Source organism: Bufo gargarizans, chromosome 3, assembly GCF_014858855.1.
Source record: "Bufo gargarizans isolate SCDJY-AF-19 chromosome 3, ASM1485885v1, whole genome shotgun sequence".
NCBI lineage: Eukaryota > Metazoa > Chordata > Amphibia > Anura > Bufonidae > Bufo > Bufo gargarizans.
In genome coordinates this window covers 164,725,092-164,739,675 of record NC_058082.1, presented here as the reverse complement: position 1 = coordinate 164,739,675, position 14,584 = coordinate 164,725,092, and the positions used below count along the sequence as shown (strand labels likewise).

The window sequence follows — 14,584 nt, the reverse complement described above, 5'->3', positions numbered from 1 at the left end:
TTTCACGCACGGTTGCTAGATGTTTGGGATGGGGACCCGATCATTATTATTTTCCCTTATAACATGGTTATAAGGGAAAATAATAGCATTCTGAATACAGAATGCTTAGTAAAATAGTGATGGCGGGGTTAAAAATAAAAATTTAACTCTCCCTAATCCACTTGTTGGTGCAGCCTGGCTTCTCTTCTTTCTTCTTTGCTGTACAGGAGGAAAAGGACCTGTTCTGTCTTTCAATGGAATAGAAAAACGGAAATGGAAGGCATACAGAGTACCTTTTTTTTTTTTTTTTTTTCTCCCTTTTGGCGAAACCATTGAAATTAATTCTACATAGGGAATGCTGGTCCAACTATGTAGGTTTGAATGAATCCTAATGTATCCTGCAAATTCTACTATTAATCTTGGCAGACAAAAAAATAAATAAATGACTATCATGAAGTTATTTTGGAGGCTTTCTTTTAGCGATTGTCATATAGCAGGGATGCCCAACCTGCAACAGCTGGAGAGCTACAACTCTCAACATGCCTTTATATCTGTAGGCTGTCTGCATTGTAGTTTTGCAACAGCTGGAGGGTGGTAGACAGGGGCGTAGCTATGGGGTGTGCAGAGGGGGTCAGAAGACCCTTGTCACATAAGAAAGTGCATGTTGGTCAAGTTACACCTCTGGAGGGTGGAGGGAAGGGGTTAGGTCAAGAATTTGGAATGGCCCCCTCCAATTTTTGCAGCAGGAAGGCTATGGGCCACAAAGCACTGAGGAAAGGGGGGCCCAAGCTAAACGCTTGCACCAGGACCCATGAGCGGCAGGTTGGACATCCCTGTCATAAATGGTTAACTAGCACTTATGAAAGTGATATGTCATTCCACAGGCATGAATGACAGCCTAGACCTGGAGTCACTTGTGTGTGACATCGGGGCAGTGCAGGCCACCCTGCTCCATGTGATCCCACTCCTGTAGGGGAGGTCAGGCACAGGGTGACAAGTCCCAGGTCTGGTGATGTAACACCTGCACATGACGAGCACGGCTCTGCCTCGCTGCTTCTGGAATCCCTTCTCCCGTAAGTATGCCGAGAATCCCAGGGAAGCCTCCTGCCACTGCTATATCCGCCGGGTGATGACGTTCATTCGGGGTCTCCCCTCCCCTGGCTGCTATTTCAGGGCTGCGTCCCTCCAGCCGCCCGGCTATTAATAGAGCGCAGGCTATTAATAGATCAAACAATGTGCCCTGCGTCATAGGAAACAACGTGCGTCACCAGATACATTCCAGCGACGTGCCGGAAAGGCCACGCCCCCTCTCGCCTTCTATGGAGAGCGGAGAAGAATCACCCACGTGCGTCATACGCCTTCCATGCGTCAGGCCACGCCCCCCGGGCAGAGGCTTTAATAGAATGTAGAATGCAGGAGTGGAGCAGAGTAAGCAGTGCAGGCTCCGGGGAGATACACGCAGCGCTCCAGAGGCTGGATAGCATCATCGCACCCTGCGGACAGCCCGCACCGGGGACCTGCAGCTGACACATCTGGTAGGTTCTGTGGTCACTAGTGCACCCTGCACGGACAAGCCCATAGAGACCGCTGCTGCTTTACTGTACATGGATGGACTGCATTTCTGATTTCTTTGTGCTCATGGCCGTGATCCCAGCATTGCACTCTGACAGCGGGCGTCGGTGCAGCTCCTCAAAGCAACAGGTGCACAATGATTCCAGCACCCTGTGCCTGTAGCACCCATATCTAGTCACCTGATGCACCCCACTAGTCCTGTGCTATTCCTATACTTGTGCACCTGCACATACTGTAGCCGCTTACTACAGCTAGCTCTGGTTTGCAGATTCCCCCCATTAGTCTCATCAGTCCAATAATTAATATAATTACATCTAAATGATTATGCCATCTAAATACCTTAATGATTCCATATGGTATCTAAATAATTATTCCCTATTACATTCTAAATAATATATCTAATTAATCCACATTATATCTAAATGTTTGTTCAATATTTTATCTAAATTCATGATTCCATAGTATATCTAAATATATATTCCATACTATATCAAACTGTTTATATAATATATCTAAATAATTATTTCCTATTAAGATGAATAATCCTTCCATATAATTATTCCATATTGTGTCTAATTGATTTTCTCTAGAAAATGACTTCATATTACAACTAAATACACTTCCATATTAACTAACTTTTCTTTGATATAAATTAAATAATTCTTCCTTATAATATGTATTGCCCATTACAATTAAATAATTGTTCCTTATCCTATCTAAATAATTTATTGCTTTTTCTGTAGAGCAGCAGTTCTCCTCTGTTTGGTCACTCACTTACAGACTTTGCATCCCCCCCCCCTTGAAGGACGTGTTCTGTAGAGGTCTGGCCTATCAGGAGCTCATCTTTAGCTTTGCCTTTTGTTTTCCTGTGCAAAGTGCTTTCTTGGCTCTTCGCAGCCTCCTATCTCATGCTCCTGGTTGCATTTCCTCTAGGGAAAAGCCTAACCTATAAGGCTACTAAAACCGTTTTATTGTGTTGCATTACAATGGTGTTTGTCAGCTGCCAAATAAAAGAAAGTGGCGGTTTCCATGTTATGTCCCCACACTCGAGGGCAGTTATGGCGCCTTCTGGGCATTGCTGATTATGATTGGTGACTAAGATCCAGATGAAAACTGTGATTCATAAGACCATTTCAGCAGTGGTTCTCTGTATTGCTGCACTCTGGTTAACTGCTGCAGAGCCTCTTGAGTCGTAATTCCAACTGTCGGCGCTGTGGTGGTTGATGGCGTTCCATCCGTTATGTAAAGAAGCAGAAGACTCGTTAGCAGCTCTTCTTCCCGAGGATCTCTGCAGCAGCTGAGATGCCTTCTTTAAGTCCAGTCATCCTGGCAGATCCTTACATGGTCTATAAATATAGTGAGAATACTGACGGCTAGGCTATGACCTAATGGTCGGCTATTTTTTATTTATTTTCCCCTAGCTTCCAAACTTAGATCTTGTCTTTAGGTGTATGCTGGGAGTTGTGTATTGGTGGCAAAATAGCTGTCAATCCAGTTGTGGTGGTTTTCCATAGCGGTGTCTGCATTTTTTTCATAGCACTTGCAATAGAAATTACTTGGGGTGGAAACCTAACGTCTTTTTATGACTTTTGTTTAGTCGCTGCGTGTAATGGACATACTGTCAAACAGCTATCATTGACTGATAACTGGAGCCTTCCTGATTCAAACTCCATTACATGCAGTGTCGATTAAATACATTTATGGCACTTTGTACCCGCAAAAAGATCTGATTGATGCATTGCAATGTCAGAGGAGCTGTGTAGGACAGCATTTGAAGCAGAAATTTATGTTTCCTACTGAAGCCACTCTGAGGAACCATTGCCAAAACTTGTTCCATAGTTGCTTCTGTTCTAGATCTGATTCTAAGGTGACCACAATGATGTTCATTGGGTCAAGTTCCATAGAGTGCCTGTTGCTGATTTCCAGTAGTTAGGTCCTAGAAGTGCTTGAACAGTATGCCAGACAACTAGCGGAAACTCGCTTCAGCAGTGAGAAAACTCAGTCTCTTAGATCTGTACATTTTATCTGTATTATATGTTTGGCTGAAATCAACTACCTTTAAATATATTAATGGTTATTTCCTTGTTCTTTGTTTAGAAATGCCCTGTATTCAAGCGCAGTATGGAAGTCTGTCTCAGTGTGCAGGCCCCAGTGACAATTATGTTCCAGACATCTTAAACTCAGAGTTCAGTAAGTTCACCATGGACCTTGTTAACAGTGAAATTGCAGCTTCCACTTCATTGCCCAGTTTCAGCACCTTCATGGATGGTTACACTGGAGAATTTGATGCTTTTCTGTACCAGATACCTTCTTCAACACCCCAGTCATCACTAAAGGTGGAGGAGTTTCAAGTGTTCGGTTGTTATCCAGGTTCTTTCACAAATCAGGTGGATGAAACCATGTCATCGAGTGGTTCAGATTATTATGGAAGCCCTTGTTCCATCCCATCTCCGTCTACACCAGGTTTCCAGAATCCTCAAGTTCCTACATGGGAGAGCTCTTACGGGGCCTACTCTCCAACTCAGAATTATGACAGCATGAGACCATGGACTGATCAACAGAAAAACAGCATTCCACAGTCTTCTTTTTTCTCCTTTGGGACACCATCTCACAGCCCAAACATGGCTCCTAATTCTTTAAAGATGACCCAAGGTCTACATAGACTTGAACAGCAGGTGGTGGATCCTGAGGTGTTTGCACTAGCACAAAGCTCTTCTGCCGGATTTCCCACTATACCTCTTGGTCAGGGGCCTGTGGTACTGGATAGTTCGGTTGTATTGGACGGTCCTCTATCTCCCTCCAAAGCGCGGAGCCCAAGCTCAAATGAGGGGCGCTGTGCTGTCTGCGGAGATAATGCTTCTTGTCAACACTATGGTGTACGAACCTGTGAAGGATGCAAAGGTTTTTTTAAGGTAAGCACAAAATACTCTATATATCTTCTGATTGTCATCAAACTACATTAGATCTGGATTGCCTCACCTCTTAGTCTCCTCATTCCCCTGCAAACTTGGCAGGTGGTCTTGGCACATGCATTTGGTTTTGAGCCACTCTGTCTTTGCGCTTCAGCTGATACGCGTTCCTAGGGATGAAGAATAGGGGCTCGTCCCAAAACTGTCCTGTGGTGTTAAAAAGCAGCTGTCCTCCCCGTGTACAGTTTCTTGGCTCACTTTTTTTCAGCAGTTGATCATCTCTGATGCCTTTTCCCAACGTCAACCGAAAGGATTGAGCTGGGGCAAACAGAGGGGATAAGAGGAGGAACCCAACACCAATTATTTAGCAGCCAGGAGGGTGGAAGTTTCCATTAGGCAGCAGGTGTTGGAAGCCTAACCTTCTATAATGGAGATCTAGACTCATTTAGTCTACAGTAACCATGCCCAATGATTTTTGTAGTCTGGATCTAGTCCAGTGTACTCTAATACCCACAGTGAATTTGATGGGAATGATGCACGGCTGCATACCGAAAACAGCCTATCTGATAGAGGGTGCATAGAGAGTCTTAGAATTCTGTTAGTTAAAGGTTATTCATTCCTGACCATCTGTGACTTAAGTATTTTATATAAAAACAAATAGACACATTTATCTAGAAATATTAAGCGGCCCATTCTTCTTTGGAAAAGCAGTAATTGTCTAATAGTAATATGTGACTTCACAAGTATCTATGTCTACTGCGGAGAGTCTGACAAGTTTGGCATACTTGATTGTTCACCAGTTAGTAAAATAAAATACGTTATGGCAGAAAAATAGCTTTCTGTCCATTGTAGTAAAAAGTTACACTGCTAGTTTCCATCGTTGCTACAAGTGTCTTCTGAATTTGGTCAAAGGCGGGTGTTTGGCTGGAGTCCCTTGCATTTGTAGTAATCAATCTCAATATTTCTAGCATAAGCAAAGTGTCTATAGTTTCATCTATCTCTTCCCCCCGCAAATAGTTTTTGCATTTCTTGGTCCAAGTCCATCTGTGTTGCAGGCAAATCAGGTGCTTTAGAGGAGATGCTCAGCTAATTAAGATAGGTGAATCGCTCCCTTTTGCTTGGAGCCAAATGTCAACTTGATATTAGGAACAGGCCGACACTAGAGAAATGTTACAAAAATAAATGGGAACAGACGGGGCTTTGTGTTGGTCTGGCATCTTGCTTCCCCTGACAATTGTTCCCTTTTCTCCCCACAGAGGACTGTACAGAAAAATGCCAAGTACATCTGCTTGGCTAACAAGGACTGTCCCGTGGACAAAAGGCGCAGAAATCGCTGCCAGTTCTGTCGGTTTCAAAAATGCTTAGCAGTGGGAATGGTAAAAGAAGGTATGTACTTAATATATTTCCTCGAATGTGCCCAGTATCTTCCCATTTTTAATTTTTTGGCTTGAGATAAGAGAACGTGGCAGACTGTGTCGTCCTTTTTTTTTTTTTTTTTTTTTTTTTTTATGTGATCATGTTTTTGCAGTATGTGTTGGAAGGACATTTTCTAAAAATGGGGTGAAAGGATGTAATTCTAGTAGAGGACACATGGCTGTATTTTTAATAGGGGATTATATATATTTTTTGTTAATGCATCCATTTTGCATTGGTCCTCAATAGAAAAAAACACTAAATACTGGTTTTAGATTTTTCCTGCAGCACTAACCAGAAATGTTTCTTTTTTCAGTGGTACGCACAGACAGTTTAAAGGGCAGGAGGGGTCGCCTTCCATCAAAACCAAAGCAAGTATCGGACTCTTCTCCGGTTAGTCTCATCAACTCACTGGTGAGGGCGCACATTGACACCATCCCCAGTTCCAGCAATTTGGATTACTCACAGGTAAGTCATGGTTAAGGGTCTTCAAACTGGTAAAACCCATGTTGACTTGTCTGAAAAGTAATTCCTGTGTGTCATAGAAGAGCTTGAGTTCAGTGACTTATCTTGCCTTTGTTTATATTAGTACCAAGAGAACGTCCCCGTTCTGCTGGAGAAGGAGAATCCGGTTGATGTGCAGCAGTTCTACGACCTTCTCTCTGGTTCTTTGGAAGTTATCCGCAAATGGGCAGAGAAGATCCAGGGCTTTGCAGAGCTTCCTAAAGAAGACCAGAGTCTTCTTCTGGAGTCTTCCTTCCTGGAACTCTTCATCCTTCGACTCGCTTACAGGTAATGCATCTGTCGCATGGTAGAAAACCTAGTTCCTTTTGGACTGTTAATCCTGTTCTGAACATTGGGCAGAACACGCAGTAATACATGCATTCAGAATGCTCAGCTACCTGCCTTTTGGAGAAGCCAAAGCAAACACAAGACAGAATAAAGGGTTATATTTAGTACAAATGGTAGGCAGATGACACAAGGTTATTTATACATTTAAGGGGGCATCCGAATCCTAATCAGACATGTATTGAGAAAGATATTCAACTTGGCTGAGAACTGTTTGATAGACAAACTCGGCAGCCAATCACAGCTCATCTTTCATTTTTCAAAAGCAAAATATACAATGAAAGCTGCACTGTAATTGGTTGCTAGACAGTTTATACATTTCCTTTTACTGTAGGGTAGAATTTATTTAAAGGGGTTGCCTCACTTCAGCGAATTACATTGATCACGTAGACAAAGTATTTACAAGGCACTTACTAATGTGATTATCCATATTGCGTCCTCTGCTGGCTAAATTAATTAGTCCATCACATTTATTCACTGCCGGACTATTGGCACCCCTGCGGTCCCAGCCACCAGAGAGGCCGGCGCTCTTTCCTTTATTCTATAAGCACGGCCACCAATGCTGTATTGCAGGTTGGTTGTAACCATGGAAAAGAGCAGTGTATAATGTGATGGAAAAAGAATCTAGCCAGCAAAGGAGACAATATGGATAATAACAATACATTAGGAAGGGCCTTGTATTAACTTTCTCTACATTATAAAAGCTATTTGCTGAAGTGAGAGAACCCCTTTAAATAAGCAACTCTGGACCAGGTCAAGTAAAATAGTCTTAAATATAAATTTACATACTTTTTCTGATGAACATTGATAGCATGATGAGTTCTCACGAATTTGCAGGGAGTGTTTCTAATTTTCAGAGACAGTCCTGGCAAATTTGGTATGTCCCAGGCTGAAAATGGGTGAAGCATATATAAGCTCCACCCGTAAGTGGGCGGTTTCATGATTGAGGGTGTTTCCAGGGGTGGGGCTTATTCACCAAATTCCTCACCTACTGTTGAGAAGTATGATGATGTACAAAAAGGAGCCTATTTTATATGTAGCTAATTTCTGTTTTAAAGATAAAATATTGGGGTTGATTTACTAATCCTATAGATGGCGTATGCTTGGACCTGCAGCGGATTTATCACAGGCGCTCAGGCTGCATGATGAATCTGGTGCAGGGACAGACACTTTTCTCTGACTATACCTACTATTTGTTGGCTTAGCTTTAAGACAAAAGTTTAGACCAGAATTGTGGTGCAGAATTTTGGCGCAAAATGGCACATACCTCGTTATCGTGCCAGACGCAGATAATTTCTTAAAACCTACATGCGCCAAAGTTTGCCACATTATGGCACTAGATACACTCACATTAGTAAATCTGGGCAATTGTAGTCCCTCTTTTAAATGTGTTTTTTTCCTCTTCAAACAGCTCGAAGCCTGAAGAAGGGAAGCTGATCTTCTGCAATGGAGTGGTGCTTCATCGCATACAGTGTGTCAGGGGGTTTGGCGAGTGGATCGACTCAATCATTGACTTTTCACACAGCCTCCAACGCATGAACATTGATGTCCCATCATTTTCCTGTCTCTCCGCCCTTGTTATCATCACAGGTAAGTCCAAAGCTTATACTGAAACACTTCTTGTGGCAGCCAAGCATTTAAACTTGGAACTACTTTTTATAAGGTCATGTATTTTTGTGTATAATGAATGTTCAGACTTCCCATATTGCCTCATACAATGAATAGTCAACCAGAGGCAAACGGAGCTGACTCTCAAGTACAAGCTATAAATTTGTGATTATGTCTGCATTGCCTTCATTATGGTTATAAGGAAAGGTCTCTACTTCTCGTCTACATTCGCCACTCACTTCTTAGTTATTCCAGGTTGTTCTAGTTTTACACCTTCCCTTTCCCACTTGAATTTGTTGTAATGCAAGGTTGTCCATACAGCTTGAGGCCAAGGAGAGTCTTGGTAGATCTCATCCCCTTGAGTGGTGGGAAGTTGTGTAGGCTCCTAGAAGAACTGCATTATGAGGTCTCCACTCACCAGTATGCTGCTATAATAGGAAACGCAAAGTTGATCAATGGATATAACTCTATACTGCAGTTTGTATATATTTTATCTTCCCATATTAAGTTGTACTTTTTTTTGTTTTTATTGCAGACAGACATGGCCTGAAAGAACCCAAGAAGGTAGAAGAGCTGCAAAGCAGGATTATTAATTGCCTTAAAGAGCATGTACCATCAAGCCCGAGTGAGCAGAACAGATCCAACTGTCTGTCCAAGTTACTGGGCAAACTTCCTGAGCTCCGCACTTTGTGTACGCAGGGCCTCCAGCGTATTTTTTACCTGAAGTTAGAGGATCTTGTACCGCCTCCTCCTATTGTAGAGAAGATCTTCATGGACACACTGCCCTTCTAAACCAGCACTGCACTTATTTTTCTTTTATTTTTCTTTCTTACTCGTACAAAGAAAAGGAAACCCACACATGGACAGCGGTGAATCCTGTTACAAACTCGTGAAACCTTTTCTTTGATATTAGGTGCCTAACCCAGCAAATCCTTATTTTTTTTCTTTTGGGATTTTCTGGGACATATCTGAAGACTTTGTTTATAATATTCTATAATATCCAGATGTGCCTTTGGCTAAAAAAAACAGACTTTTTATTTTATTTTTTTGTGTTGTCTTTTATTTCACTTTTAAAGTATTTTTTTTAAATACTTGCAGAATTCATCAGGCTCCTAAACTGCCTTTCCTACAGAATGCCAGGACTGGACCAGTCCTTGGTAATAGACTTTAATTCAGCATCTAGGGAGGCGGCCGCCACCTTCCTGATCTGTTATCCCCTCTGTCTCGAAACAGGCCGAAAGGGATGGACCCTATTTCAGTCACAGCCAGTTTGTAAAGTCTTGTACATACATGAAGAGTGAACTGTACATAGTATTAAAAAATACAAAGCTACCCCTTGTTATGGTCACTATGGTTTTCACAGTGTTTTGGGCTGTGTGTAAATATGTGTAATTTTTGAATAGAAACATTTATATTTGTGTATCCTACTGGATTTACAGTATGTGTTTTTCTGATTAATATATATTTAATATATTGAATAAAAAATGCTGTAATAGTACCCAGCTGTCAAGTATTACGGTAGTAGTTTTCTACGTGTACATTTGGAAGATTGTTGCATAGATGATCAGACGCTCAGTAAAGTAGCGGAGTTCAAGTTGGCCTATAAACCTGGTACCAGTTAATGACTTACCTGGTGATGGCCTCTTACTGTCCATGCATCACCTACTGCAGTGGGTACCTCTAAGGATATATTCACATTTGTCAGTTTTTGTTTCAGACATTGCTGCAACTGAAAATCAGTTCCATGCATGGATGGGGTTTTCTTTTCTACAGCATATACACTGATTCCTGCAAACCCCATTCAGATGACTGACAGTCACACAAGTGTCTGCAACATATCTGATGTGTGTGAATATACCCTAAATGTGTTGAACTTGCACAAATATTAGGTTGAAAGATCCTCTACCAACCTAATGGTCTTGTAGTATTGATAGTTGCAACTAAATGCTAGACTGTTCTAGAATAATTTACTCCAGTGTTTTTCATGGATCAAGGTATTGATGGCTATCTGTAGCCCTGCCAATTACCTGTTTAAAGGGGCTGCAGTGCTTGTGTGAGCGCTGCAGCCTTTTCTATGTTCAGTTTAGTCTGTCTACTAGCACACCATGCATATAGTTGCATGGTGCAGGATATTGCAGCTTCACTTAAATGGGAAGAAGTTGTAGCACCACCACTGCAAAGTAGATTGCATGTAGATAGATGGGCCAAGGTAAGCATTGAAAAAAGCTGCAGCCTCTTCAAACATCCTAGATTGCCCATCGCTATGCTGATCCCAGAAAACCTTTTAAATAGATTATTTGCAGACATGTCAAATTGGTAATTTTTTAGAGTGTTAATTTCAAAAGTCCTTGTGTCCGATCTCATATTAGAAACCAAACCTATTTCAACAAAATGGAAACCAAGTGAACATCATAGAAACCAAGAATGTAAACTAGGTGAACATCATAGAAAAGTTATTATTTCCCCACTGACCACAGAGTTAAGCCTCACTCACATGTCCATGGAGCACGGTCCGTGAGATCTCGGACTGACATTGCAGGAGCGCACGGCGTCATTGGTTTCTATGACGCCGTGCGTGAAAACAGAATGTTCAAAATCCTTGCTAATTTGTTGCAAAGGAAAACAAAATTATTGCATTGGTATAGCATTGGCTAGTATTCAGACCCCTTACTAGGACTTAGTTGAAGCACTTTTGGCAGTCTCTTCTTGTGTATGATGCTACAAGGTTTGCACACCTGAATTTGGGGATTTTCTGCTATTCTTTGCATATCCCCTCAAGCTCTGTCAGGTTGGATAGGGATCGTCAGTAGACAGATATTTTCAGGTCTCTTCAGAGATGTTGGGTTCAAGTCAGGTCTCTGACTGGGTCACCTAAGCCACTTCTATGTTGTCATGTCTGTGCTTAGGGTCATTGTCTTGTTGGAAGGGGAACCTTTGGCCTAGTGAGGTCCAGAGTACTGTGGATCAGGTTTTCATTAAGAATAGCTCTGTTCTCTGCTCTCTTCAGCTTTCCTTCCACCCTAACTAATCTCCTTGTTTTTATTATTATACACTGAGGAGAGGGTTCTTTCTGGTCACTCTGCCATAAAGCCCAGATTGGTGGAGTGATGCCCTTCTGGAAGTGTCTCCCATCTGCACACAGGATCTTTGGAGCTCAGCCAGGGTGACCATTGGGTTCTTGGTCACCTCTCTTACCAAGACCCTTTACCCCATTTAATTAGTTTGGAGAGGCAGCCAAATCACATCCAATTAACCGAATTTACCACAGGTGGACTCATAGCAAAGGGTCTGAATACTTGTCCATGCAAAATTTAGATTTTTCCTTTTTAATAAATGTTCAAATGTTTCTGTTAAGAGGAATTGAGTGTAAAATTATGGGAGAAAACATATATATTTTTTTTTTTTAGCAATAAAATGTGGGGGAAAAAGTGGAAGGGTCTGAATACTTTCCAAATGCACTGTATCTGGAGGGCGATATTAGTTAGAGATAGAAATGGAAAGTTTGCTGGTTAGTCGTAGCCCTAAAGGCGACCTATCAATGCTCTTTGCACCCCAAATGGTCCCTAGTACCTGATGGGAGCTCTTGATGTCTCCAATGGTCCCCTTATTATGGCCTATCGTTATGTCTTTCATGTAGAAAGACCTTTATAACGCTCATGTAAAACCTGATTTAAGTCAAGTGAGTGGAGAGCTAGCCGCATGAGTCAAGCTTTTCATGCCCCTAATAAGGCCTCCATGGTTTTACATTCCTGTGTTGTAGCCCTGCATTTGGCAGTATAAGAGGACTATAAATCTGCCTTGGACGTAAATAAGCTAATGATGCATTATTTGCAATTCCCAAATATCATCTCAATGGGCAGCCGCAGGGTAAACAAATTCACTGTGGTTGCCCTAGGAGCCCATTGAGAACTACCTATAAAGTTCACTATACAGATGTCTGTAGTAAGGAAGACTCCGAATTTGGTTTCCCCTCGGTTTCCATGTACTAGCTGAAGACTGCAAACTAACAAAGGCGTACTGGGGAACTGCAAATAATGCCATTCTCTTATATGCACTGTAGTCATGCAATCCAGAGGAACACTTTAAGGGAATCTGAACTAAAATTCAAAGCATAGAGGTCAACTGACTTCAAGTTTAGCTTTTTTTTTTTTTTTTTGTAATAAGATGACTTTAATAACTTGGCACAAGTCTGTGCCTTGTGTGCTCTTCTAGTGTACATGTGACACTCCTTAATACCACAATGTTTCCCAAATAAATTAATTTGAGTGAGGTTATATAATTTAGTGCAGGCATGATTGCGACAAGGCCTAAAAGAGGACCTCTCACCACAAAATGCAGTGAAATCTGCAGCCTGCATTGTGAGCAGATTAATATAGAGGTTATGGGAAAATATTCTGTAAAACTTGTAATTTAGGTATTAAAACCCCTACTCTTTCTGAGCTCATTTGTACATGGGGGGCTGCCTTATCGCTGATGGCATTTCCCGTGTGTGTATATAAGTAGATAGCTGCCAATCGCTCGTAAGACAGCCCAGCTGGACAACTGAGCTCAAACAGCAGAGATTTAAATGTATGTAGTAAATTAAAGTTTTACTGAATCTTTTCCTACAAAATGATATACTAATCTGCTCAGCTCTTCCTCCTCTATAGCATGCTGCCTGCAGATTGCACTGCATTTAAATGGTTAAAGGTCCTCTTTAACAAAACATATCTAATACCTAAGAAATAGCTTTCCGATTACAAAATGTTAGCTAACATTTTGTATCATTTTAAAGCTGAAAACTGAGATTATGTAGGTGCGTATATGAAATATATGTTTTGTAAATTCCGTTTAGGCAAAAAATATTTTAACCCAAATGCAAGAACATGGAAAAGTATGTTCATCAAAATTGGAGTTGAAGTTGGTGGCCTCCAGTTAGGCTTCTTTCACATTAGCGTTAGGATTGTCCGCTTGCTGCGGTTTTTGTTTGGCCGCCTCTCTGCATGTTTGCCGTGCTGGGGCCGCATCTCTGACCCGTCCCCATTATAGTGAATGGGGCCAGAGTGAACTTCCGGCAGCACACGTGTGCTAGCGTTAGTACGGATCCAGCAGGCTGTTCCCCTGCCGAAACTAACCTAACGCTAATGTGAAAGAAGCCTTAGAGTTGCTGTCCCCAAAATAAATAATATTCCCCCTTAAAATGCTATGCACATCAGTTGCCATCTTCTTTGCACTGCTAAAACCAGAAGAGCTGGTGGTGCATATCAAGCTGCAGAAGGTACCACCCTGGATTCTGCTGCGTCACCTGCTCCCTGAGATGCCTGGTTTTAAGCAATGAATACATTTGGACCTACTTAACGGGAACCTGTTACCGTGATTTTGTGTATAGAGCTGAGGACATGGGTTGCTAGATGACCGCCAGCACATCCGCAATACCTAGTCCCCATAGCTCTATGTGCTTTTATTGTGTAAAAAAAAAAAAAACACAATTTGATACATATGCAAATTAACCTGAGATGAGTCCGGGGCAGGACTCCTCTCAGGTTAATTTGCATATGTATCAAATTGGTTTTGCCTAGCAGTGATCCCGGTGGCGTCACCGGCACAAATTGGTGGTCTATAGCACTGCCATAGTCTCTATACGGCAGTGCTATAGACCGCCCATTTGTGTCAGTGATGTCACCAGGATCACTGTTAGGCAGAAGTCTCCGCCTAGCATACTAATGTTACACTATGACACTGACAGTAAAGAAATCAGTCCTTGTCCTGTGCTATGGAGCATTAGAGCATGAAATTCTCATGCTAAAGACATGCTAAATGAGTGAATTAGAGGTTATGTCTGGGTTCAGCTCTGAACCCAGAAAGCCCCTTTAAGCAAATAGAAGTCATTGGCTTGAATTTAAAAATGTATGTTCTGTGTTTGCATAGTCTTTTTAAGGCTATATGCACACGACCGTTGCCCCCGTGCCCGCATTGCGGCCCGCAAACAGCGGGTCCGCCACATACGGGCACTGGTCGTTTGTGCACCGCATCACAGATGCAGACCCATTCACTTGAATGGGTCCACAATTTGGAAGGTGCAGTGTGGAATGGAGGTACGGAAGCACTCGTAGTGCTTCCATGGGGTTCCATGTCTCTGTTCCGCACCGCAACTTGCAGGTTTCTCGCCATGTTCTATTTATTTGCGGTGCGGACAGATCGCGGACCCATTCAGGTTGGGGCTGGATCCATCTGCAGCAACAGCACGAATGGTCCCCAATGCACAGAATGGCCAG

The 14,584-nt window shown here is 42.2% G+C and overlaps 1 protein-coding gene across 2 annotated transcripts in view; it reads left to right on the top strand.

The window, feature by feature from the left end:
* The window catches only part of NR4A1 (nuclear receptor subfamily 4 group A member 1), a 58,257-nt gene extending 48,423 nt beyond the window's left edge, over positions 1 to 9,834 (top strand). The window contains exons 1-7 of one of the 2 annotated variants that reach the window (XM_044286302.1): positions 1,393 to 1,514; positions 3,649 to 4,463; positions 5,717 to 5,846; positions 6,190 to 6,341; positions 6,463 to 6,665; positions 8,134 to 8,312; positions 8,866 to 9,834. In XM_044286302.1, coding sequence (XP_044142237.1) covers positions 3,651 to 4,463; positions 5,717 to 5,846; positions 6,190 to 6,341; positions 6,463 to 6,665; positions 8,134 to 8,312; positions 8,866 to 9,122 — 1,734 coding nt within the window. In that variant the 5' untranslated portion in view covers positions 1,393 to 1,514; positions 3,649 to 3,650 and the 3' untranslated portion in view covers positions 9,123 to 9,834. Of the gene's footprint in view, positions 1 to 1,392; positions 1,515 to 3,648; positions 4,464 to 5,716; positions 5,847 to 6,189; positions 6,342 to 6,462; positions 6,666 to 8,133; positions 8,313 to 8,865 lie in introns of those variants that run through there. The other variant, XM_044286303.1, reaches the window with a different exon arrangement.
* The last annotated feature ends 4,750 nt before the right edge of the window (positions 9,835 to 14,584 follow it).